The sequence below is a fragment of the Nothobranchius furzeri genome, chromosome 12, assembly GCF_043380555.1.
Source record: "Nothobranchius furzeri strain GRZ-AD chromosome 12, NfurGRZ-RIMD1, whole genome shotgun sequence".
Lineage (NCBI taxonomy): Eukaryota > Metazoa > Chordata > Actinopteri > Cyprinodontiformes > Nothobranchiidae > Nothobranchius > Nothobranchius furzeri.
The window spans coordinates 17,724,262-17,749,172 of NC_091752.1; the positions used below are offsets into that span (position 1 = coordinate 17,724,262).

General features: G+C 43.0%; 1 protein-coding gene across 7 annotated transcripts in view; it reads left to right on the forward strand.

The window, feature by feature from the left end:
• Positions 1–24,911, forward strand: part of wdr27 (WD repeat domain 27) — a 71,366-nt gene that overhangs the window by 8,979 nt on the left and 37,476 nt on the right. For 6 of the 7 annotated variants that reach the window (XR_008565683.2, XR_008565684.2, XM_054750146.2 and 3 more), the window contains exons 12-20: positions 29–102; positions 9,445–9,511; positions 9,714–9,782; positions 9,867–9,970; positions 11,885–11,974; positions 12,434–12,555; positions 20,203–20,336; positions 21,377–21,468; positions 23,462–23,583. Coding sequence is in view for 5 of the 7 variants with exons in the window: in XM_054750146.2 (XP_054606121.2) it covers positions 29–102; positions 9,445–9,511; positions 9,714–9,782; positions 9,867–9,970; positions 11,885–11,974; positions 12,434–12,555; positions 20,203–20,336; positions 21,377–21,468; positions 23,462–23,583 (874 nt within the window). In the remaining 2 variants the exon portion in view is untranslated. The remainder of the gene's footprint in view (positions 1–28; positions 103–9,444; positions 9,512–9,713; positions 9,783–9,866; positions 9,971–11,884; positions 11,975–12,433; positions 12,556–20,202; positions 20,337–21,376; positions 21,469–23,461; positions 23,584–24,911) is intronic. The other variant, XM_054750145.2, reaches the window with a different exon arrangement.

The window sequence follows — 24,911 nt, forward strand, 5'->3', positions numbered from 1 at the left end:
TCCTCTTCTCCTCTGTCCTTGTCTTTAGTTCTTCTCCTCTGCCTGAATCCCCCTTGAATGCTGTTCTCAAGAATAAGGAACCCAATCATCCCCAAAAGAAAGGTCAGCAGCCCTTCATTTGCCTGAAAAGCCATTTATCTTTTACGTTTGTTTGTACAGTTTTTAGAAAAGGAGCTGCTGTTTGATCCATCCATCCAATATAAGAACAGTTTTCCCCTTCTCCTCACAATGCACTCGTGTTTTTAGACCAGCTAACCGTACATTCAATTTATGCTTGCAATAGCATGGGTAGGTGGTTCGCATCCAATTGGAATCCTTATTTTCTCTGAGCTTTCACCAATCACAAAACGCTTTCCCGATGTTGACTCACCAACCACCTCTAGCTTGTCTGTTCTGAGCATACCCATCTCCTTTTGGATTTGAGGGTAATTTTAGCAGTTACTGGCTAGAGAAAATGACTTAAAAATGTGACAAAGTTACTTAGTGTATCTTTAATCTGATCGACACAAGAGCTACACTCTAAGAATGGAAATGTTGACTTTACTTAACTAAGTTGGTTCTACTAAACCTAGTTGCTTAAATGTAAAGAGTTATATAAATGTATTTTTTACATAACCATGTATATTACATTTACTCTTTACTCTTTATATTCAAGCAACTTTAGTGGAACCAGTTGACAGAACTTGGTGTACATAATATAAGTTTTCTGTTAATGACATCCTTCTGTTTAGTTTAGTTTAGTTTAGTTTAGTTTAGGTGAGTCCTCCTGTGACTTTCATTATTGCAATTCTTAAAGTGTGTCAAAATGCGCAGGTGAGTTGAGCCAGAGGTGAGGATCCACACTCTGGGGAAGAAGGCAGGCAGGCAACCAGGAATGGTTTAGCAAGGTTTTTAATATAAAACACGATGGACATAAAACAATGAGCCGACAAGACACACAGAACTGAGAGGGTTTAAATACATGAGGAGTTGGGAGCTTGGGTGATTGGAAAACGAGAGGCTGGTGGGAGTAATCAGGAGACTGAACAGAGTGGGGAGACAAGACAGGACAAGTGTGACAGTACCCCCCTCTAAAGGACGGCACCGGACGCCCAACGCAGGCCAAGACAGACTCTAGGGGGCCAGCGTCTAGGGCACAGGAGGCGAGGCCGTAGTCTGGGGGGGCCGGCGTCTGGGGCACAGGAGGCGAGGCTGTAGTCTGGGGGGCCGGCGTCTGGGGTACAGGAGGCGAGGCTGTAGTCTGGGGGGCCGGCGTCTGGGGTACAGGAGGCGAGGCTGTAGTCTGGGGGGCCGGCGTCTGGGGTACAGGAGGCGAGGCCGTAGTCTGGGGGGCCGGCGTCTGGGGTACAGGAGGCGAGGCTGGAATCTGGGGGCCGGCGTCTGACTGGAGGCACCAACTTGGCTAGAGGCGGAGCTGCTACCTTGGCTGGTAGTGCCAGACCTGGCGCCGACTTGGCTGGAGGAGCCAGACATGGCGCTGACGACTTGCCTTGAAGCGTCGGACGTGGCTCTGACTGGACTGGAACCGCCGGATGTGGCGACGACTGGAGTGGAAGCGCCGGACTTGGCGACGACTGGACTGGAAGCGCCAGACTTGGCGACGACTGGATCTGGGGCGGAGCCTCTTGGACAGGCTGGGCTGGGGGCGGAGCCTCTGCGGGCGTTGATGCTAGCTGGACCGGTGGCGGTGCTGCTGCAGGCGGGGATGCTGGCTGGACCGAAGGCGCTGACTGGAGTACCGCCTCCTGGAGAAGCAGGGAGGACAGAACGTCCAGCCAGAACTCCCGGAGGCTGATGAGATTTTTAAGACTGACCAGCTCAGCCTGGAGAAGGGCAAACTCCGCCGGGTTGACCGACGGTTTGGTCCCTCTCATTGCCCCCTGGAGTGGGAGGAGATGCAGCCGGGAGTGACGTCAGCTGGATTTGCAGGGCGCCCGTGGCACAGCTCTTTGGCTGGCGGTAACGGCGGGGCTTGGGTTCCCTCCCAGCGCCGGGGACCAACTCCAGGGGAGCACGCCGCCAGTCTGGTGCCCAGAAAGCCAGAGCGGTCCAGCTGTGGCTCCCAGCCCAACCCCCCGTCTGGCTCCGGGAGGGTGGAGGGGATCGCCGAGGCTGAGGTTTGATGGCGGCGTCTGCGGCAAGATGGTGGAGGAGATGGTGTGGAGCTGAAGCTGGTGAGCCCTGGGAGCAGACCGTCCCAGGGCAGGACTTCCCCGCTGGATCCTTCAGGAGGTCGGTTCATTCTGTCACAACGCGCGGGTGAGTTGAGCCGGAGGTGAGGATCCACACGCTGTGGAAGAAGGCAGGCAGGCAGACGGGAACAGTTTAACAAGGTTTAATATAAAACATGCTGGACAATGAGGCAATGAACAGACAAGACAAAAAGGACTGACAGGGTTTAAATACAGGAGGAGCTGGGAGCGTGGGTGATTGGAAAACGAGAGGCAGGTGGGAGTAATCAGGAGACACAGGACTAAACAGAGTGAGGAGACAGGACAGGTGTGACAAAGTGGGAGTCAAGGCATGGGTGGAGACTTATTTCAACCAGACTTCGTGTTAGATAAATACCTGGGGAAAAGGTTTGGCCTGGAGGACCAAGAGAGCGTCACCCCCCTACACCCCCCTGTGTGCGCTCGCATAGTTTTTCAGTCGGAAAAAAAACTTGTTAACAAGCGTGCGCACACGAGCACACGCAAACAGCAGACTTGTCGTTCAGGAGACGAATAGACACAGAAAGTGATTGCAGGAAGGAGGATTTCCTGTTCACCTCTGTCATTAGAAAATAGGGGAGGAGGACGTTTTTCTTAAGGAGGCGAGCGGCTCCAATGCCAATGTGTCATCCGTGTCAGGTGAGTGGTTGAGTGAGGTGGAGGCGCGGTGAGACTCAGCAGGAGTCCAGTGTAGTGCAGCCACGTTGCACTGCACTGAAGTCACTCTGCAAGAGCTACAGCAGTCAGCTGTGGCTGATTCTTAATCAGTGTGGAGCAGAGTTTTAACCTGAAGATGGAGCTATAATTTCAGTTTTGGACTGAAATATTAAATTTAAAGTAAGTTGCACTAAACTGCTAAAATAGTGATTACACACTGTATGTCTACAGCACTATTAGACACTTATCAGCAAAAAAAAAAAAAATATATATATATATATATATGTATATTTAGATGTTACTTGCTCTTTAAAGGAATGCTATGCAACTTTTTCATATTTTAAAATTGTTTTCTTGAGCCACTAGGTGCTAAGATGACCCTTTACATGGATAATGAAATGTCACTCAGTCCCCTACCACCCTCTATGGCCAGAATACCATATTTGCAACTTTAGAGTGCCGGGCTGCCACCTGTGGATTTTGAGCTTACATACCTGGCACCAGGGGCGGCGTTAGGCCCGGCTACTTGGGCTGAAGCCCCGGATGTTTCATGAAAAGCCCCGGATCTAAATCGCTGAAGTAACATGCAGTACCAAAGTCCAACAGAGAGGGAGCAGCTGGCAGTAGTTTGTATACAGCCTGCCTGAGCCTCCACCACTGAAGAAGAAGCCCTTCAGCAGCCGGCTTCTTCTACTCTCTGCCTGAAATGCATGAGTGAAGATGGACATAAGGACGTTTTTTAGACAAAAAGTACAACAACAGAACCCCAGCTTTGATGAGACTGGTGTTGACTCAGGTTTGTGAGTCTTATTTGAAAATATTTGTTGTGCTGCTGGTTTGCCTAAAGTTAGCCTACTATCAGGTAAAGTTGTTGGAGAAAGAAAGGGAATATTTACTAGCATCTCACACTAAACACTAACAGGAACTGCCCTGAAAATGCTTAATATGTAGCTTCAGATTACAAATTATGTGGTACAAGACATATATGATGTTGACTAGTGCGTGTCACGTGTGTGTGCACGCGCGCGTGTGTGTGTTAGGCCCCGGATCTTCTTCAGTCCTAAATCCGCCCCTGCCAGGCACTACAGTCTACTTCCAGCACGTTTCCTGCATGTTTTAGATGATGAACACAAGTGATTTGTTTGATTTAGTGATGAACCATTCCTGTATAAACTAATAAAGGCTGAGGAGATGTTTGAGTTATTTTAAGGTGTTAAAAAGATTAACACACAGCAAGGAGATAAGTTTCACTTTTGCTTTGACCACAGATAATTAATAATGGACACTAGGGGGTGTCAAAAGCAAGCCAAACTGCTTACTATCCCTTTAATTTTTACTTCTATGTTCTTCCAGTCTAGATTTGAACACATTTGTACTAAAAAATGCTCATAAATGAGCCCAGATTATAGCTCTAGTGGACTCATGTATTGTCTATTGGCGCATTATGACAGCTTGAACCTCTTCTGCTGCAGGAGCTTGTGGGTTAGTGCTAGGGATTTGTCCACACCAGACTATGTAGTGGATCTTCTGTGTAACCAAGAAATGCTGTACAAGATAAAAAAAAGAAAAAGATAACCACAAACATTTACACGCTAGCTCATACCGTGCACCCCAAGCATCTCCTTAAAGATATTTGCAGAACCGTAGACAAATTACACCATAAACCCCTGAGACTCCTGGAAAGGAAAATTTTCTTCTTTTGTATGTCTGGCACATGTCTGAATAAGCTCTTTTAAAAGAGCTGAGAGTGCAGTTTTGAAAGCTGTTGCCATATTACTAAATATTCTTTGTAGATACTTTTTTTAAAACTGTTTCCATCAGAATTAATCCCTCTCTTTATCTCATATAACCAAATTGTAGTCATCTGACCATTTCCATTTTCTGTCAGTCACATCTGGCATTAACCTGCATTTGGAAAACATAAAAAAAGAAAATGTATGTTAATGGAAAAGTCAAAGTTTTTGTTTAAACTGCATTAAAAACTCAAATGGCTACTCATTAGTGAGCTGAATACTTGCAGGACTTTTAGGACCTTGAACCAGCTGGCTGTAGAAGCTGATGTTTTGTTGGCTAGAGGTGTAAACAGACAGTAGCAGTTGCTCTGCATAAAAAATTCACATATAAAGAATCGCTTTCCTGACTAGATGTTTTACTCTTGATTGAGAAAAAAAACTTGCAAAGAGTAAGCAGCAAGCTTCTGTGGTTTTATGAAGATGCGGCCACATGGAGATTTGTCTGACTCTAACCGTGCTTCAGTGTCTAATGTAATGTCAGCATATGTCACGAGAGTTTTAAGGCCCAATAAAACAAAATGACCATTTAACAACAGCAGGGCGTCTGTGGGGTTGTTGAGAAATTCCAAGTGAATATTGCCAGGTAATTAGCTCTTTAGCCTAAAGAGCTGAGTTTTATCTTTTTTTAGTCAGCCTTTATCTTTTTTGAATAAAAATATAAATGCAACACTTTTGTTTTTGCTCCCATTTTTTATGAGCTGAACTAAAACCTCTGAAACTTTTTCTACATTCACAAAAAACCCATGGCTCTAAAATATACCGAGATAATCTATCCCACCTCACAGGTGTGGCATATCAAGGGGCTGATTAGACACCATGAATAATGTACAGGTGTGCCTTAGACTGCCCACAATAAAAGGCCACCCTGAAATGTGCAGTTTGATCAAACAGCACAATGCTACAGATGTCACACCGTTGAGGGAGCATGCAATTGGCATGCTGACTGCTGGGATGTCTACCAGAGCTGTTGCCCATGAAATGAACGTTCATGCCTCTGTCATAATCCGTCTCTAATGGCGTTTTAGAGAATTTGGCAGTATTTCCTCACAACCGCAGACCACATGTGACCACACCAACCTAGGACCTTCACATCCAGCATGTTCACCTCCAGAATTGCCTGAAACCAGCCACCCGGACAGCTGCAGCAACAATCGGTTTGCATGACCAGAGAATTTCTGCACAAATTGTCAGAAAGCGTCTCAGGGAAGCTCACCTGCATGCTCGTCATCCTCATCGGGGTCTGGACCTGACTCCAGTCCGTTGTCGTAACCATCTTGAATGGGCAAATACTCACATTCGATGGCATTTGGCATGTTGGAGAGGCGTCCTGTTCACAGATGAGTTCACTGTTTAAGGCAGATGTCAGACTGCATGTGTGGCGTCGTGTGGGTGAGCGGTTTGCTGATGTCAACATTGCGGAACGAGTGGTGGTGGGGTACTGGTATAGGCAGGCGTATGTTATGGACAATAAACACAGGTGCATTTTATTGATGGCATTTTGAATGCACAGAGGTACCGTGATGAGATCCTGATGCCCATTGTTGTGCCATTCATCCATAACGTACTGCCTCATATTGCAAAGATCTGTACACAATTCCTGGAAGTTGAAAACATCCCAGTTCTTGCATGGCCAGCATACTCAGCAGACATGTCACCACTTCAGCATGTTTGGGATGCTCTGGATCGGCGTATACGACACCGTGTTCCAGTTCCTGCTAATATTCAGCAACTTCGCACAGCTATTGAAAAGGAGTGGACCAACTTTCCACAGGTCACAATCAAGTTTTCTGACAGTGTGACGTATATCAGTCAGGCTTTTCAAATCCTAGAGTTTCATTGTCTTTTTTCTATCAGAAGCTAACGCAGGAGATAGGTGTAAGAGACTATTTTCATGTTCAGCCTGCATGAAAACTTACTAACAAAATCACAATGACTGATTATAATTAGAAATACTCATTAAAATATTTTTTCAGAGTCCCACGACCTTTAAAAAAAATCAGTAAATGTTAATTTATTGCTCCAGCTGAATAAATGCTTCATTTAAAAATCCAATATATTCAAATAAAATTAAAAGGAAAATATGAGAAATATGAATTTTATGGAAACACCAGAGGAAATGCAACATCACTAATTTATTTCAGAAATAAAATGTACCTCCAGCTGCAAATATCCATGCAAAATTAATCCAGCAGTGTTTGATGACTATCTTGTACACTTTATAGCCTTCAGTCAAAACTGCTGAGCGTAGGCAACGCAGAACGAAATCAGATCATGTTTTTTGTGTTTTTGGCCGGATGGATTCAATTGCATTAAATATCTTTTTTCTGAGACATTTTCTTTCTTGCGTGTGTTTGAGAGGTTTGAAAGCCTCTCATATTTTAATAGCCTCGGCCCTCGGAGAAAGTGAGCTCACTGTTGTATCTGACAGCGAGGAAAATAAAACATCCCACTGTTTTGTGGCTGATCTTGTGCTCTCGGCAGAGTGAGGTCATCCAATGGTCCTTAAACCCCTCTTCTACAAGAACTCAAAAAGCCCATATCCAGTTTAATGACTTCTGTCACAAACACATTATGGTGGACTATTCTTATGGGTTTAGTTGCATGTTTCACTCAACCATTACTTTGTCCTCAATGTAGAGAAGTTTTTAAAGGTCTCATTCACTAGTTTCTTCAATGAATCTGCTGTGGTCTCCAGTATGAATAAATACCTTGTAAGTAGTTTTCTGTGGAAAAAAAGCTCTCCTGTTCCAGTTTCAGGGTGCAGAAGATTGTTGGAGGAATACAGTAGATGGTGGAAACTGCAGGATTAGGACTTTTACTCATTAATATTCATGTTGTTTAAATGTAGCCTCTGACTGCAATGTGACACTTCCACTGGCTTCGTTAACAAAAGTCAGAAAACTGTAGCACATTTATTTTTTTGAGTAAAAATGCAATGTTGACATTTTATAATTATAAATAACTCAAGCCTGAATGTGATATTTACTAAGATCAAACATCAATAATGCACAGTGAACGGACGCAGAGGAAGAGTCAAGTTGCTGTTGGCCAATCAGAGGAGAGACGTCTGAATAGGGAGCCTAAGTCACTTCCGGACCACGGGTCCCCGGAATAACAAAAAAAGCAAATGCAAGTCAATGGGGCTAAAAACGCTATTTTGTAATTCTGCTTGTTTTGTGCCATGGATTTCACACATGATGTCCATGAATTTTAAAGACGCATTTTGATACCAAGAACACGCTTATTTTTGAACGGGTGGAAATGCTATTTTAGGTTTTATGTGAAAATAAGTCCAGGACTACAAATGCGCTTCACGAAAGTGACGTCATCGAACCAGACACGGAGACAAATGAGAGAAAATGGCTGTAAGTTCAGCAAGCTTTACGACAGGAGGAAAGAACCACCTTAAATCTGGCCATTTGGTTAGTAGCAGCTACTTTGGGGAGAGGAGATTATGTGGTGCCATTGTCGGTACAGGATCTGCTCGGGTGCAGGATCAGTTCGGGGTCCTTCGACTGCCGATGACGTCAATGCAGTTGATTGGCTGAGCATGAAGCTTACGGAAGTTACGTTATCACGTTATGATTTTGATTGGTCAGAACAAATTTGCGGTCGTAGTCTTAGCGGTTGTAGTCCTGTAGTCCAAAAATCAACACTTTTTGGAGAAAATATGTTTGAATTTCTAAAGGAAATGTAAAATATAAGCAAGTGATAAACGGTGACCCTCAAAAGCTCTTGATGTTGATGAAATGGGGCAAAATAAAATATAATAACTTTATTGAAAGACACCAAGCAATATTTTGAATCAAAGAATGTATTTAGATAACAACTAAGGAAATATACAGATGAACTCCACATTAATACAAACAGATATGGCTTCACATATAAGAACTGTTCTAGTTTTTGTCAGTCCGATGTTGGTTTTATGCAGTTTCACATTCTTTACAATCAAAGATAATATGGTGTTTTATTAACAAATTACAATTATAAAGAAAACATTTAGGTGTTAACAAACAAGAATTTATTAACAAAACTGCTGATGTCTTTCCAAAACGTATGTGTGAAAGCCGAGTAGATTTGCAGTAATGTGACGTCATCGGCAGTCGAAGGACCCCGAGCCGATCCTACACCCGAGCAGATCCTGTACCGACACCATCACATATGTGACATGCTTTTTTCTGGAGTGTAGTCATGCTAATTACAAACTTTTACAAGCTGATAAATCTCAAAGTACGTGACTGGCGTGGTCGAAACACCCATCATTAATTTTCATTTAAATTGCAGTACAACATATTTGTGATCCAGGGCGTATGGCAAAGCGAATTAGAAAATAGCTCTTTTAGCCCCATTGATTCATTTTTTCGTTCTTCCGGGCACCCATGATGAAGAAGCGACTTAGGCTCACTATATTGTGAATACCTTGCTGAAAAAACCAGCATAGGTGGTTACCATGTTAAATTCTGGTGCTGGTTTAGCTGGTGGACTAGCATCCCATCCTGGATTAGCATACTGAACCAGCATTGCTTGCTGGTCTACCAGCTAAACCAGCAACACATGCCAGTTTTTCCCAGCCAGGTATTTTTATTTAAAACTTAGATATTTCTTTTTAGGTAAGTTTAATAAAAAATAACTAAACTAAACACTATTTGCATATTTGGTTGACATTTAAAAACTTCCCAATGATTTTTGCTAACATAAATTATACAGCTGCATATATTATCAATGCTTATTTTTTGTCATATTGTTTCTATGAACATGTTTTTCTGCTCTTTTTACCACTGAAGGAATAAAAGAAACGCCACTGGTTTTTCACTCAAAGGTGAAGTCATCTGGATATACTAGCGCTGCAAGGTAATGCAAGAAAGCAAAGTCAGAATTCATTAGACTATTCCAAATTTGAGCAGAGTCATTCTGATAAATATCACACCTAAGTCTAGAAACTCTTGTCTGTCTTGGTCTTAAATGAATTAACAGCATTAGGAGAAAAATGCTGTTAAAATATGCATTAGGAAAATAAGTAATATTTGCCTTTTTGTTCATTTTTGCCTTTCAGGAGATTTATGTTTGCTCCCAAAATAAATGTTAAGAAAACATCTCCCGCTAAAAAGACAACAGGAAATGGGTAAGCAGAGAATTAAATAGTACCAAAAAACCAGAACAACAAGTTTTTATTTGACATAAACAGTAAATCTGATTTTTCATTCAGGGGTTTCCTCCACAGCAGTTACCCAGCAGGCAGTGTAGCCCCAACTGTGCCGAGTATTGATCTCAGCGTTGTCAACAAACAAGTCTCGTGCCTTCAGTACTCAGGTGAGTCAGTTATTGTAACTGTCATAACCTCGATGTTGGTTAAATTATAAAACAGATAATGCCCTGGTGTAATGACATTTCTCATTATACGCTAAGAGTATGGAGGACTCCTTCCAAAATAGACAATAAATAAATGAGCAAATTAATTAATGTTGAGTTATAAACTAATTAGTTAAGGAATAAACAAAATAATAAAATTGAAAATGAATTAATATATTTGGGAAATATGAACTATTTCTTTAGGCAGGTAGGAAGATTCTGGTCTTTAGGGCCTTACATGGACAAGCACCATCATACATAGGTGATCTCAGTCCCAACACCCAGCAGGTCCCTGAGGTCCAGTGATCAAAGCCTACTGGTTGTACAGCGCAAAAGCCTAAAGACCAAAGGTGACAGATCATCTGCTGCTGTGGCCCCCAGACTCTGGAACTCTCTCCTCCTGAGCCTGAGATCAGTGGACTTAGTGGTCTCCTTTAAAAAGGAGCTGAATACTTGTTCAGGTTTTGGTGTGACCTTCATCACCACCCTCTCATTCTGCTCTTTCTACCAAAATACCTTTCCCTGGACCATCTGATTACCTTTTCTTATTAATTTTCTTTTCCCCTCTCTCCACATTTTAATCACAATTTGTATTTTTCCCAATTTTATATTTTTTAGTAATATATTTTATTAAAAATTTTTATTTCTTAAAAAAAATGTTTTTGAGGCGCCTCATGGTTTCTGTCTTGAGAAGAGCTATAAGATTGTTTCTTCTTCTTCTAGGTAGGTAGGTGGGTCGGTAGGTATAGGTGTATAGGTATGTAGGGCCCTCCATCATGGTGATTTGAAATAAAGTGTGGAGAAAAATCAAGTAAATCACCTGTGAATAGTCATAGTAGAAAATGCCATTTATTAGTCATGTAGCCTGTTTGCTTTTTACCTCTTTAATTCAACAGCAGAACACTGCTCATTTTAAACATGAAACAAACTACATAAATGAGAATTGACCTGCACTTGTTTAGCACATGTTTTGCTTGAAATCAAGGACAGCTAAAATGTGTTAAAATGTACAAAAGATTAACAAAATTTTTCCTTTATGGAAAAATCTGTTGTGTTTTTTATGCATCTGCAATTCAACGTAGAAGAAACTTCAAAACTTGTGCACGTTTTCAAATACATACAAAAAAGTAGTAAAGAAATATAAACAACCACCTAATAATAATCACAATCACATTTGCAGCAGTAAATATACAGAACAGGGTTTTACAATTTAAGCCACTGACCCTGCAAAAACAACATAAAGAAATCTATAAATTAAGTATGTAAATTTTATTTGTATAGCACTCATCGCTGACCAAAAATTACAAAGTATTCACATGAAGTCAAAAAATCATAATGAGCTTAAAACAGTAATTTAATAAATTAAAATCAGAACAACAAAGTCTTAAAATTATACAGTACCATAAAACAAATGAAAGATGATTACAAATTTGAGTTAAAAAAAATAAAAATAAAATAAAAAATTAGACATTGCTTTAATCTTAGCTGTGTTTTTTAAAATTTTGAGTAATAATTTAATGGGTGTTGTGAAATATGAAGTATTGTGACTTACTGTATGTACGATGGTATCATTTTGAGGTTACTGACATGTAGCAGAGGTACTCGTCTGTGGTGCACTTATAGTTTTTAACTTCAATCATGATGCCAATAAAAACAGGGAAAAAATAATTTCATTTGTCCTGGAAGAAGAGGACACTATAAATCAAAGCTGGAGCTGAATGTGAGCTTCTTCTAAGAGAATTTCAAACAACCGTCCTCCTTCAGAAACAACCCCTCACTGTGGAAATAAAGAAAACTGTTGTCCTAATTGTGGTTGTAATAAATCTGACAAAAAACTCTAATGAAGACAATTGTGTTTTCTCTTCCACCTCCCAGGTGATGGAAAACAAATCCTGTGTGGTCTTGGCGACTGCTCACTGTTTTTGTACAAGTCATCTCTTGCTGGATGTCCGACTGTCTATAGAGGTGAAACGGTGTCTTTTATCTTTTCTGCTTTCTATAGATTTGCTTTTCAATCACGTTTCTTCTCAGAAATGCATCTGTCACATCAAGTGAAGAATTACTAACTAATTATATTTTAAAATCAGCTTTTTATACTCCATAATTACCTTACTTTTGTTATTTTTGACAGAATTAAGCATTTCTCAAACTAGCTTTTTTTTCCTGAGTTGTCAACCGAAAACCCTGGTAAAATTAAGATGTTCATTCCTAAAACACATTTATTTGGTAGCCATTTGCTTGAATCTATATGAAAATGATTGTCCACAAGAAGGCAGCAGAGACAGAAAGTAGAGAAGTGGAGGTGGCGTGACAAGCCTGCTGTCGTTAGTGTGTCTGGCTGCCTGAACAGTGCCATAAAAGTAAATATTTGGACTGCTAAACTATATAAGAAGGCTCATTTGAGTTTTCTACTTTTGAATGTAGGTCACGACAAGCCAGTGAGCAGTGTGAGCTGGAGCCTCAGCAGACAGTGGTTGCTGAGTGCATCAGATGATCGGTCGGTTCGAATCTGGACCAATGGCAGCTCCGTGCCAGCTATTACCATGGTAATGCATCCTTGCATCTGCACTTATACCTGTACTTTTGTTTTTTCTACCTAGCTTTCAGATTTTCAAACCATTAACCCTTCCTGTACACATGTCTCATTCTGAGTCCTAACACTCACTCACTTCTTGTCTACATGGTGTTGTATTTGTAGCAAAGTTGCCTTGTGGGTTCGAATCCCAGCTGTGGCTTTTCTGTGAGGAATTAGCATGTTCCCCACATGCATGTGCGGGTGTTCTCCAAGTACTCAGGTTTCTTCCTTCAGACTAAAAACATGCATGTTAAGCCCACTTCACACAGCAGGATTTTAAAATAGTTGGACAGTTTTAAAAGCACCAGAGACCCAACACGAGGTGGTAAAAAATCAAGGATAGAGCTCCGGATGTCACGTGACCCTCAGAGAGTAGACGCCATGTTGGCAGGCAACAAAGTTAACAAAATGAACGGTATCAGGTTGGATTTTACTCCGTCGGAGTTTACTTCACACTTTAAAACCAAAGAAATCGTTTTATATAGTCAGAAATTAATCTCCGACCCTTACCATGCCCCGGGATACATTTTAAAAATACCAGAAGCTGTCGGGGTGGACCTCTTACCGGATTTGAGATACCCTGACGTTTATAATTTATTAAACTAATTAAACAAAAATAACATAGATTTACATGTAAGAAGTTTAAAAAGAGTGCTGTGCTGTTTGAATGTATAAACTGAATGCCAAGAGAAATCACTAGTCTGATTTCTTCCCGTGAATAAAATAAATATGTCAGGCAGGAGCGTCTCAGGATCTGTCTGAGATCTGTCTCGGTGAGACAGATAATAGCAATCCAAAGTGCTTTTTATGTGTGATCTGACAGTTGATCAACCATTGCTTTAAAATGAAATACAGCTTAGCCGGTAAACGGCAAGTAAACGGCAGCACTCAGAAATCACGAGGAAACGTTTTACGTGATGTTTACTTGTTGCTTTGAGTAATGAGACGGAAAAAGCAATGCCATAATACGTTTAGGAAGCCCACTAAGAATCGTAATAAAAGCATTTAAAATTAACACCATATACAGTTGAGGAAACATTGGTTTAAGTACCTGATATGAAGTGGTCGCTGCATAAGCGAAAACCTTTACTCTCGAGATCCCACAGTTTCATTTTAGCCCGGTCACTAGCGCGTTTTATTACAATGATCCAATGTTTGGGCGTTCTGGATCTTGGGGAATCCTGTAGATGGCTCATTCCTTATGTCGTCCGCGTCTGTTCTGGCATCCTGGGGCACAACAGGAATCTACCATATTTCCCGTTTGATTGAGTTTTCTGACAATAACAAATAGCCCAGCTGCGGGCTACTGCCTGCCAAGATGGCGCCGTTTGATTTGAACTGTTGCATGCTGGGAGAAGTGACGTCAACTCCCGGACCTTTATACACCAGTTTTGGTCCTACAGTGTGTGGTGTGCAGCGGCTCGACAAATACTACACACAAACCGCTTTCCCTCACAGACATTATCTGCTCAGATGAGGAATCTCGCTAGATGAAACGTGACTTAGAAGTAAATAGTGGAGGAGGAGCATGGTGTGCCCTTCTACCAACTCGGTTTTTGATTGGCCAGACATCACATTCAACAGGGAGCATGTTTGTTTATCCCTGAACATCAAACCAAGATTATCCAACATGTTTCAAAGCACTTATTTATGATACGAGTGGTGCTGACATCCTTCTGAGAATACACGCCACACACAGTAAGATTATCTGTTAAGATTATCTTTAGGGTCAGTACAGTTAAGTTTTGCAACTTTAAGATTCTCAGTAGGAGCGAGGATGGTTAAAAGTTGCTATGATTATCCTGCCATGTGAACCAAACCTAAGTCACTTTGGATTAAAATGCAAAATTAGTTGTTTCTTAATCAACCATGATTACAAGAAAACAACTGTGAGTGACATCATTTAAAAAATATCCCTGTGAGAAACATTTATAATGCAGGCATAAAGACCCCCACTATAGTTGAATTATTATTATCATTATTATTTTTATTTCAAAGGCAAAGCCCAAATTCTTGATCTTGTTTGTTGAATTAATGGGGCTGAAATCATCCCAAACTTATAAAAGCCTTTTCTCAACCTAACAATATTGAAATGGACATTTATAGAGATGGCTAGAGGTTTATATGTTCTTATGCTGAATAAAACTAACTGTTCTCAGTTGAAAGTTCTTACATTTTATGCTAACCATCCATAGTTTCATTTCTTTAGTTTAATGTTTGGCTGATATTTAGCACGTGATTGTTTTGGTGTTCTTGTATTCTTGAATCATTATTTTTGAACTCAGTAAAGGAATGTTCCTAAAGGGGACATATTATGCAAAACTTGCATTTTTCATCCCTATTGTGCTGCCATGTGGGTTTCTACTGCCTCTACAAACACTCCAATAGGGCCTGCACGACTTTATTTTTTTAAAAGTCGACAGTCAAGTAATGACTCCTCCTTGAACCGTCACCTTATCGTGGTGGAGGAGTTTGAGTGCCCTAATGATCCTAGGAGCTATGTTGTCTGGGGCACTTAGTGCCCCTGGTAGGGTCTCCCATGACAAATTGGTCTTAGGTGAAGGGTGAGACAAAGAACGGTTCGAAGGATCTTTCATGGCGGTTAAAACGAAGAGTCGGAGTACCCGGCCCGGAGGGTTACCGGGGTCCCACCCTGGAGCCAGGCCTGGGGTTGGGGCCCGTGAGCGAGCGCCTGGTGGCCGGGCTTTCGCCCATGGGGCCCGGCCGGGCCCAGCCCGAACCGGATACATGGGCTCGTCCAACTGTGGACCCACCACCCGCAGGAGGAACATGAAGGGTCCGGTGCAATGTGAATCGGGTGGCAGACCAAGGCGGGAGCCTTGGCGGTCCAATCCCCGGACAAGAAAACTAGTTTTTGGGACATGAAACGTCACCTCGCTGGCGGGGAAGGAGCCGGAGCTTGTGGCAGAGGTTGAGCGGTACCGGCTAGATATAGTCGGACTCACCTCAACACATTGCATTGGCTCTGGAACCCGAGACCTGGAGAGGGGTTGGACACTCTACTTTGCTGGAGTTGCTCCGGGTGAGAGGCGGAGGGCTGGGGTTGGCTTTTTGTTAGCCCCGAGACTCTCTGCCTGTGTGTTGGGGTTTACCCCGGGGGACAAGAGGGTAGCTTCCTTGCGCCTTCGGGTCGGGGAACGGGTCCTGACTGTTGTTTGTGCTTATGGGCCAAATATCAGTTCAGAGTACCCACCCTTTTGGGAGTCCCTGGGACGAGTGCTAGATAGTGCTCCATCAGGGGACTCCATTGTCCTGCTGGGGGACTTCAATGCTCACGTGGGCAATGACAGCTTGACCTGGAGGGGTGTGATTGGGAGGAACGGCCCACCTAATCTGAACTCGAGCTGTGTTTTGTTATTGGACTTCTGTGCAAGCCGCAGTTTGGCCATAACGAACACCATGTTCGAACATAAGGATGCCCACCGGTACACTTGGTACCAGGGCAGCCTAGGTCACAGGTCGATGATAGATTTTGTAGTCGTATCATCTGACCTGCGGCCGTATGTTTTGGACACCCGAGTGAAGAGAGGGGCGGAGCTGTCAACTGATCACCACCTGGTGATGAGTTGGATCAGATGGCAAGGGAACATGCCGCGTAGACCTGGCAGACCCAAACGCATAGTGAGGGTCTGCTGGGAACGCCTGGCAGAAGAACCTGTCAAGACGGTCTTCAACTCCCACCTCCGGCAGAGCTTTGACCACGTCCCGAGAGCAGTGGGGGACATTGAGTCCGAGTGGGCCTTGTTCCACTCTGCGATTGTCGAGGCGGCTGTTGCTAGCTGTGGTCGTAAGGTGGCCGGTGCCAGTCGTGGTGGCAACCCCCGTACCCGCTGGTGGACACCAGAGGTTCGGGGAGCCGTCAGGCTGAAGAAGGAGGCCTACAGGGCGTGGCTGGTCTGTGGGTCTCCGGAGGCAGCAGACAGGTACCGGATAGCCAAGCGGGGTGCAGCAGTGGCAGTTGCCGAGGCAAAATCTCGGGCGTGGGAGGAGTTTGGTGAGGCCATGGAGAAAGACTATCGATCGGCTCCAAAGAGGTTCTGGCAAACTGTCCGGCGCCTCAGGAGAGGAAGGCAGCAACTCGCTCACACTGTTTACAGTGGGGATGGGGAGCTGTTGACGTCAACTGAGGCTATAGTCGGACGGTGGAAGGAATACTTTGAGGAGCTCCTCAATCCCACCAATGCGCATTCCGAGGAGGAACCAGAGCTGGGAGGCCTGGGGATGGACTGTCCGATCTCCGGGGCAGAAGTTGCTGAGGTAGTCAAACAACTACACAGCGGCGGAGCCCCGGGGGCGGATGAGGTTCGTCCTGGGTATCTCAAGGCTATGGATGTTGTAGGGCTGTCATGGTTGACACGTCTCTACAACATTGCGTGGTCATCGGGGGCAGTTCCTAGGGAGTGGCAGACCGGGGTGGTGGTCCCCATCTTTAAGAAGGGTGACCTGAGGGTGTGTTCCAACTATAGGGGGATCACACTCCTCAGCCTCCCTGGAAAGGTCTACGCCAAGGTACTGGAGAGGAGGGTCTGATCGATAGTTGAATCTCAGATAGAGGAGGAGCAATGTGGTTTTCGTCCTGGCCGTGGAACTGTGGACCAGCTCTATACCCTTGCAAGGGTGATGGAGGGGGCATGGGAGTTTGCCCAACCAATCCACATGTGCTTTGTGGATTTGGAGAAGGCTTATGACCGTGTCCCCAGGGGCACCCTGTGGGGGACGCTCCAGGAGTATGGGGTGGGTGGCCTTCTGTTAAGGGCCATTCAGTCCCTTTACCAGAGGAGCGTGAGTTTGGTCCGCATAGCCGGTAGTAAGTCGGACCTGTTCCCAGTGAGGGTTGGACTCCGCCAGGGCTGCCCTTTGTCACCGGTTCTGTTCATCACTTTTATGGACAGAATTTCTAGACGCAGCCGTGGTGTGGAGTGTGTCGAGTTTGGTGGCAGGAGAATCTCGTCTCTGCTTTTTGCGGATGATGTGGTCCTCCTAGCTTCATCCAGCTCTGACCTTCAGCTCTTGCTGGGTAGGTTCGCGGCCGAATGTGAAGCGGCTGGGAAGAGGATCAGCACCTCCAAATCTGAGACCATGGTTCTCGACCGGAAAAGGGTGGCTTGCCACCTCCGGGTCGGGGGAGAGGTCCTACCTCAAGTGGAGGAGTTTAAGTATCTCGGGGTCTTGTTCACGAGTGAGGGTAGGAGGGATCGGGAGATCGACAGGCGGATTGGTTCGGCGTCTGCAGTGATGCGGACGCTGAGCCGATCTGTCGTGGGGAAGAGGGAGCTGAGCCAGAAAGCCAGGCTCTCGATTTACCGGTCGATCTACGTCCCAATCCTCACCTATGGTCATGAGCTTTGGGTAATGACCGAAAGAACGAGATCGCGGATACAAGCGGCCGAAATGAGTTTCCTCCGTAGGGTGGCCGGGCTCAGCCTTAGAGATAGGGTGAGGAGCTCGGACATTCGGGAGGGACTCGGAGTAGAACCGCTGCTCCTCCGGATCGAAAGGAGCCAGTTGAGGTGGTTTGGGCATCTGGTCAGGATGCCTCCTGGACGCCTCCCCGGGGAGGTGTTTCGGGCATGTCCTGCCGGCAGAAGGCCCCCGGGTCGACCCAGGACACGTTGGAGAGGTTACATCTCCAATCTGGTCCGGGAACGCCTTGGGGTCCTGCCGGAGGAGCTGGTGGACAAGGCCGGGGAGAGGACGGCCTGGAGCTCCCTAATTGGGATGCTGCCCCCGCGACCCGGACCCGGATAAGCGGAGGAAGATGAAGACGAAGACGAAGAGTCGACTTCGACTAGTCGTTGATGACGTCATACGCCGGAATCGGCGGCAGGGTGGTGGGGTCGGTCGGTAGGTTCGCTGGAGTTTTTGACAATTAAAATTGCGCCCACATTTTCTAAGTTGACACATCTCTTTTAACAACGGTAGTTTCTGCATCCTACTTCAGTCTTCTCCCCCGTCCCCCTGCGCAGCAGCCGCAAACTCACTGATGCGCCTGGGTACCTCATGAGGTGAATATATATCACCTGCCTTTCTTGCTGCTCTAAACATTAAAATAATTATTTCATTTTCTGTTCCTCACTTCTGATTACATTCAGTGGTGTCTGTTGCAACCAGCAGGTACAAAAACTAACTTGTTTTTATTTGACTATTTTTCTGTCCTGTCTGTCTATTATCTTCCTGCATCTCCTCTCAGTCCTAAAGAGAAACTGCTACCTGGGTTCATATATATTCACCTCATGAGTTACCTTTGAACTGCAGTTCTAAAAGATCTACCGACCGCAAAAACAGCAGAGTGCCGCTGCTCGCCGGCCGACTACAACGGGACCGTTTTTGCTGCGGAGTTCGTGCCGGAGCGGAGCGGAGATAGTGGAATCTTGGGGGTGCATCATCGGAGGACAACAGGTGATGTGCCTCGCTCCGCAGCAGCGAAACACATCAGGCACAAATAACAGACAGAAAACATGAAAGGAAATGAGCCGACATGAACGATCGCGTGTTTAATTTGTTTTTGAGGTGGTGACACCTGATTTGGCGGTGCTCAGGACGCAATGTCTGGAGCGCACGTCAATGATCAGAGCTTTGCATGCACAAACTGGTTAAGATTAGGATGGGGGTGAGGGGAAGGTTAAATTGCAAGAGGGAAAAGGTCACAGTTTGGTTAAATGTCCGTTTTACCGCCGGTGTCAGTACCGCAAGCGCGTTGCCTCCGCCTCGATCCAGACGCGCAGGGGCTCATCACCTGCTGTCTTTTCCGAGGACTGCATCTTGTCAGTCATTATCATGTGACAGCGACTAGTTGATGACAGGCATAAAAAGTCACTACAGAGCCGTGAAGTCGACTAGTCGACTATTTTGTACAACCCCTACACTCCAATGTTGGACAAAAAACATTCATCCGTTTTCTGTCAGTGTTTGGTTTTAGATATATTCCTAAAACAGGCTGTTTCAAAAAGTCCCCATTTGTGATGACACAAAGCTAAGACGCAGCGGCTTTACTTTTGAGTGTCTCCCTGATATCGGCGCTTCTCAGCTTATAGCAGACTGAGTGGGGTATGGGTGGTCGTGGCCAGAATACAGAGCCCTGAAATGGCTCATTCTGGAAGGTAATGAAAATGTCATTAATAAAAATGTTAACATTGCTTAATTAACAGGGATTTTGTGTTGAGAACTTCAAATTAAAAGTTTAAGGAACGTAGAACTATTATAACATGAGAAAAAAGTTATGAAGTGTTATCTTTAAATTGCCACATAATAACAATGTTTTTTTGCATCGTAAATTGTTTAATCATCCTTGAATGGAGAAAAACATATTTTGTTGAAGTGTGAAACTTAAAAAGATAAATCAGTGATTATTATAAGTTTGCTGAGTCATCTTTCCCTCTTATTTTAAGTCCTTTTCTCTATGTGATCGCTAATGATAAAAACAAATGAGAAAGTGTCTCTATGTAACCCTAAAATCATATTTCTGTTTTACATTAAAAACAAATATGAGCACCTCCTCATTTTTTTCCCCATTTGAAGGTTTGATGTGATTACCAGTGAAAAGAAAATGTCAGTAGGTGTACTGGTGTGATTTATCTTTTTCCTTTCCTCCCTTTAGGGTGACAACATGTTCTCCAAACCTGTTAGAGGAGCTCAGTTTTATTATCTTGACAAATTTCTTCTCTTGGCATCTGGACCCGCTCTGTACCTGTACCTGTATGATGTGGACACAACTCGTGATGACATCAAAACGTAACTTAAAGCTTTTGCTGTCATCTACTCACTGATATTGGAACTTTTTCTGCCTCCATCAGGAATATTTGAAGAACAGGCTGTCCTTTTATCAATTTCTTACTAGGCATCCATCTACAGTTAAAGCTTCTTTCCGGAGTATTTCTCTTATCCGATGTTACCATCCAGTGGCTGATAAGCATATCACGCTCCTTCTGTTTTTTTTTAAGATTGCAACTTCATGTTTCTGGTTTATAAATGGGATTCAGTAGCCGACAAACAGAGCTAAAACACATTGTTTTACGAGTATTGTTCTCATGTCATGTTGTGTTCTCATATATTTATATTTTAGAGACTTGTCCGTGAAAAGTTCATCAACTCTGCATCAGCTGAGGTATTCCTTAAATTTGAAGCAAATAAGTGGTAGTCTAACGCTATTCATTAGTTCTGGTCGGCGGTCAGTTTCCTATTGCACGGAGCTCTGCGGGGCAGGGGGCGTAGCAAAAAAAAAAAAAGACATATTGCTTACATTATATCATAGTACATGATGAGATAATCACTTTTACGGATTTCTGACAAATCATACATAATTTCTGAAAGTAGAAAACACCGGAAAGCTGCTTTAAGCAACCCAAAAATGACAAATGTTCTAGCTGACAGAAGATGATAGAGTTTTAACATTTGTGTAAACTGTTTAGGAAGCGATTATTAGTAGCAGAAACCTGGCATTTTGTAGCTGTTTCTGCAGATGCTGCTGACACCCATTAACATCCAATCAGCTCAGAGTGCTGCAGGCTGTCAGAACTTGTTCTGGTGGTAAAACCCATTAGAATAATAGACATTTGTCCTTTTTTTTTAGGTTGTGAGGGCTCTTAATTTATGGGGTTTTTTTCTGGTTGATATGCTAAATTGCAAACAAAGGTTGTATATTATAAGAACCAAAAATGTAGCGTCTATTTTTCTTCTCCTAAAGCTGTTTAAAAGCTCAAACAAATATAAAATGTGTTATGTTAAAATCATTTATGAAAATGACACAACTGTTTGATTACTTTTCTTCTTAGATACAAGCAGCGGAGTGTCTTCAAACTGGCAAGTTGCATAACCACATCAACAGGCATCACTGCACTATCTGCCATCAATGGTTTCCTGTCATGTATCCTTTTTCTTGCTGCTGTGCTTCTTGAAGCAGGAAGTGGGACAGTAAGGACCACACTGATGCTGACAGTGAGCCTGTTCCTCTTGCTTAGAGCATCTACTCTGACAACTTCCATGTTACCCACAACAATCTCAAAAAGTCTTCACATCAAGCCTCCGGGTTTTACTTGTAAAGCATTTAGGTGTCTATAATTATCTTTAGGAATGTCTGCATTCCAAACCCTTGTTAGGGTTTACAGTGCATTTACCGACTCCAATAAATTCTGTGAAACGGGCTAAGTTGATTGATTGAATCTTTATTTTGAAAATATAAAAAAACAGTACATAAAAATAAAGGAAGAAAATTGACAGAGAAAAAAAAACAAATAAAACAACAACAAAAAAAAAAAAGAAACACACTACAAGTAATGTTCAAAAAGGAGCAGGAAGAAGCTTAAGCTTATTTAATCCCACCCCCTTTCCACTCTAACAATCAATAGCCTACAGACATCCTCCTTATAGTTTCAGTATATATGACCTGTATATTTTTAATAACATAGAGATACCCACCGCAACATACCAGTGCACAATTATGTCAACGAAAATATTCTACAAGATCATCAATTCTCAACCTCCTTGTACTCTGCAAAAACCAAATCCTTAAACTGCTTTTTATATTGGCTCATGCTTGGACATTGCTTCATATCTGCACTAAAACTGTTCCACAGCTTAACTCCACACTGAAATGCAAAAACTTTTTAATGTTGTACAGATACAAGGATATTTTAAGTTAAATTCACCCCTCAAATTGTATCCCCCTTCCCTTTTAGAAAATAATTTTAGATTGTTGTCAGGAAGTAGCTTATTTATTGCTTTATACATAATCTGTGCCGTGAGAAAATGCACCAGATCTGGAAATTTTAAAATTTTAGATTTTAAGAAGAGTGGATTGGTATGATCTTTGTAGCCAGTTGTATGAATTATTCTAATGGCCCTTTTTTGTAATGTAGAGATTGATGATAATGAACATTTGTAAGTATTGCCCCAAACCTCTGCACAGTAGTACAAATACGGTGCAATCATGGAGCAATATAGAATTTGGAGTGATGTTTGGTCCAGAATGTGTTTTACTTTACTCAATATTGATATGCTTCTTGAAATTTTATTATGGATATGCTTTATATGTGACTTCCAATTTAATTTATCGTCTATAATTACACCTAGGAACTTATGTTCAAATACTCTTTCAATTTCCACATCGTCTATATTGATCTGCACTTGTTCATAAGAGAATTTTCAAATAAAATTATTTTTGTTTTACTTAAATTTAATGACAGTTTATTACTGTCAAACCATTTTTTGATTCTGTCCATTTCTAAAGTAATTGTACCCAGCAGCTCCCCCAGATTTCCCTTAGAACAAAAAATATTTGTATCATCAGCAAATAATACCAATTTCAATATATCAGAAGCCTTGTAAAATGTCATTCATATAAAGAATAAATAATTTAGGACCCAGTACAGAGCCTTGTGGAACACCACAAGCAATGTTCATGCATGATGAAGAATAGTTGCCCATCTTTACAAATTGTTTCCTGTCACTTACATAACTTTTCACCCATTGCAGTACAGCCCCCCTTATCCCATACTGTTCCAGTTTATTAATTAATATGTCATGATTAATTGTGTCAAATGCCTTTTTGAGATCCAGAAATAATCCGGCTGCATATTGTTTCCGTTCTATAGCATTTGTGATCTCCTCAGTTGATTCAATTAATGCCAGTGATGTTGATCTTTTTGATCTGAATCCATATTGGCATTCAGATAGTTTATATTTATCTAAGTTGGAATGAATTTGAACCTGTCAGGAATAGTTCTGTACTGGTGTGCTTCACAGTTAAAGGTTAGATACAAAGGCATTCTTTAAAATGAAATGGCACAGAAATCAAGCAATCAGGTTGTGTGAGATATATAAAATGGGCCAATCCTGACCTTTCCTGACAGTTTTTACAGATATTGTTCTGGTGTCTGGTTCTGATCGCTCCATTCAAGTTCTGGACATGAACAAAGGCTCAGTTGCCTCTGTGTTGCCTGATGCCCACAGCAGAGCCACCCACTGTATAACGCAGAACAAGGTCAGACCAAATGCATGTTAAACTGTATCATTTAAATGTTTTCCAAAACCAATAAAATGTTCAGAAGAGAACAAAAAAACTCATTTGAACATTAAAGCTGCTGTCACAAATTTGGGAAACAAATGGGCTAAAAACATTTTTTATGGTTCTAATAGGGCTGGGCGATATATCGAAAATTTATCGTTATCAAAATTTCTGATTCTTATCGTGATAATTTTTCCCACGTCAATACATTAGATAATAAAAAATGAAAAGATGTGTGTTGGTTGGCAACATTCATGTCCCTTTAGGAAGCTGTACCACCTTGAGTCATGTAAAAAATGTGACTCAACGTAATACATGTGACAGCCCCATCTAGTGGACAGCCTTTGTCTCTGCGCATACCTGTAGTTATCCATTTATAGTTATCAAGGTGAAATCCTCCTTTCGACTCCTTTCGCTTCTCCCCGCTGCTGGTTCTGCTCGGTCGGTTGGTTCTCCCCGGCTCCTCGTCCCTGCAGTTGTGCATCGTTAGGATCGAAAGGAGTCAGTTGAGGTGGTTTGGACATCTGGTCAGGATGCCTCCTGGGGAGGTGTTTTGGGCATGTCCTGCCGGCAGGAGGCCCCCGGGTCGACCCAGGACACGTTGGAGAAGTTACATCTCCAATCTGGTCCGGGAACGCCTTGGGGTCCTGCCGGAGGAGCTGGTGGAGGTGGCCGGGGAGAGGACGGTCTGGAGCTCCCTAGTTGGGATGCTGCCCCCGTGACCCGGACCCTGATAAGCAGAGGAAGACGACGACGACGAAGGTGAAATCCTCAATATATTGTGATATTGATTTTAGGCCATATTGCCCAGCCCTATTTCTTAATGTCTAACATAATATATCAATATATTGTGGATATAAAGAAAATAATAATGTGTTTTTCTCGCATTTGCCTAATAACCTCTGCCAACCACAGCAACCATTGGACCATCCTGTTGTCGGTCCCACCGACCCGCACTTCCGTGGGTCCTCCATTCATTACGCATGCACATATTTAGCAACAGAAACACCACTGGTGTGAGGGGTCTTGGCTCAATAATATCAGAAAAGGAGAAACAGCTGCCCATTACCACTTCAACTTTAGGACAAACTAGCAGAGCCCCAGAAGGAAAACACCATATGAAGTCATGGACCTAGAAAATGGCAAGTGCTATCTTGTGTCCTCCAGTATCATGGGTTTCCAGTTCCAGCAGAAGTGTCTCAGGAAAGATAGCTGAGGGGAGGGATGAGTGTTCTATGACCATGTTGGGTTCAAAAATGTGCTTGTTTGGTAGATTCACTTTAGACCAATTGAAAGTTATTGTT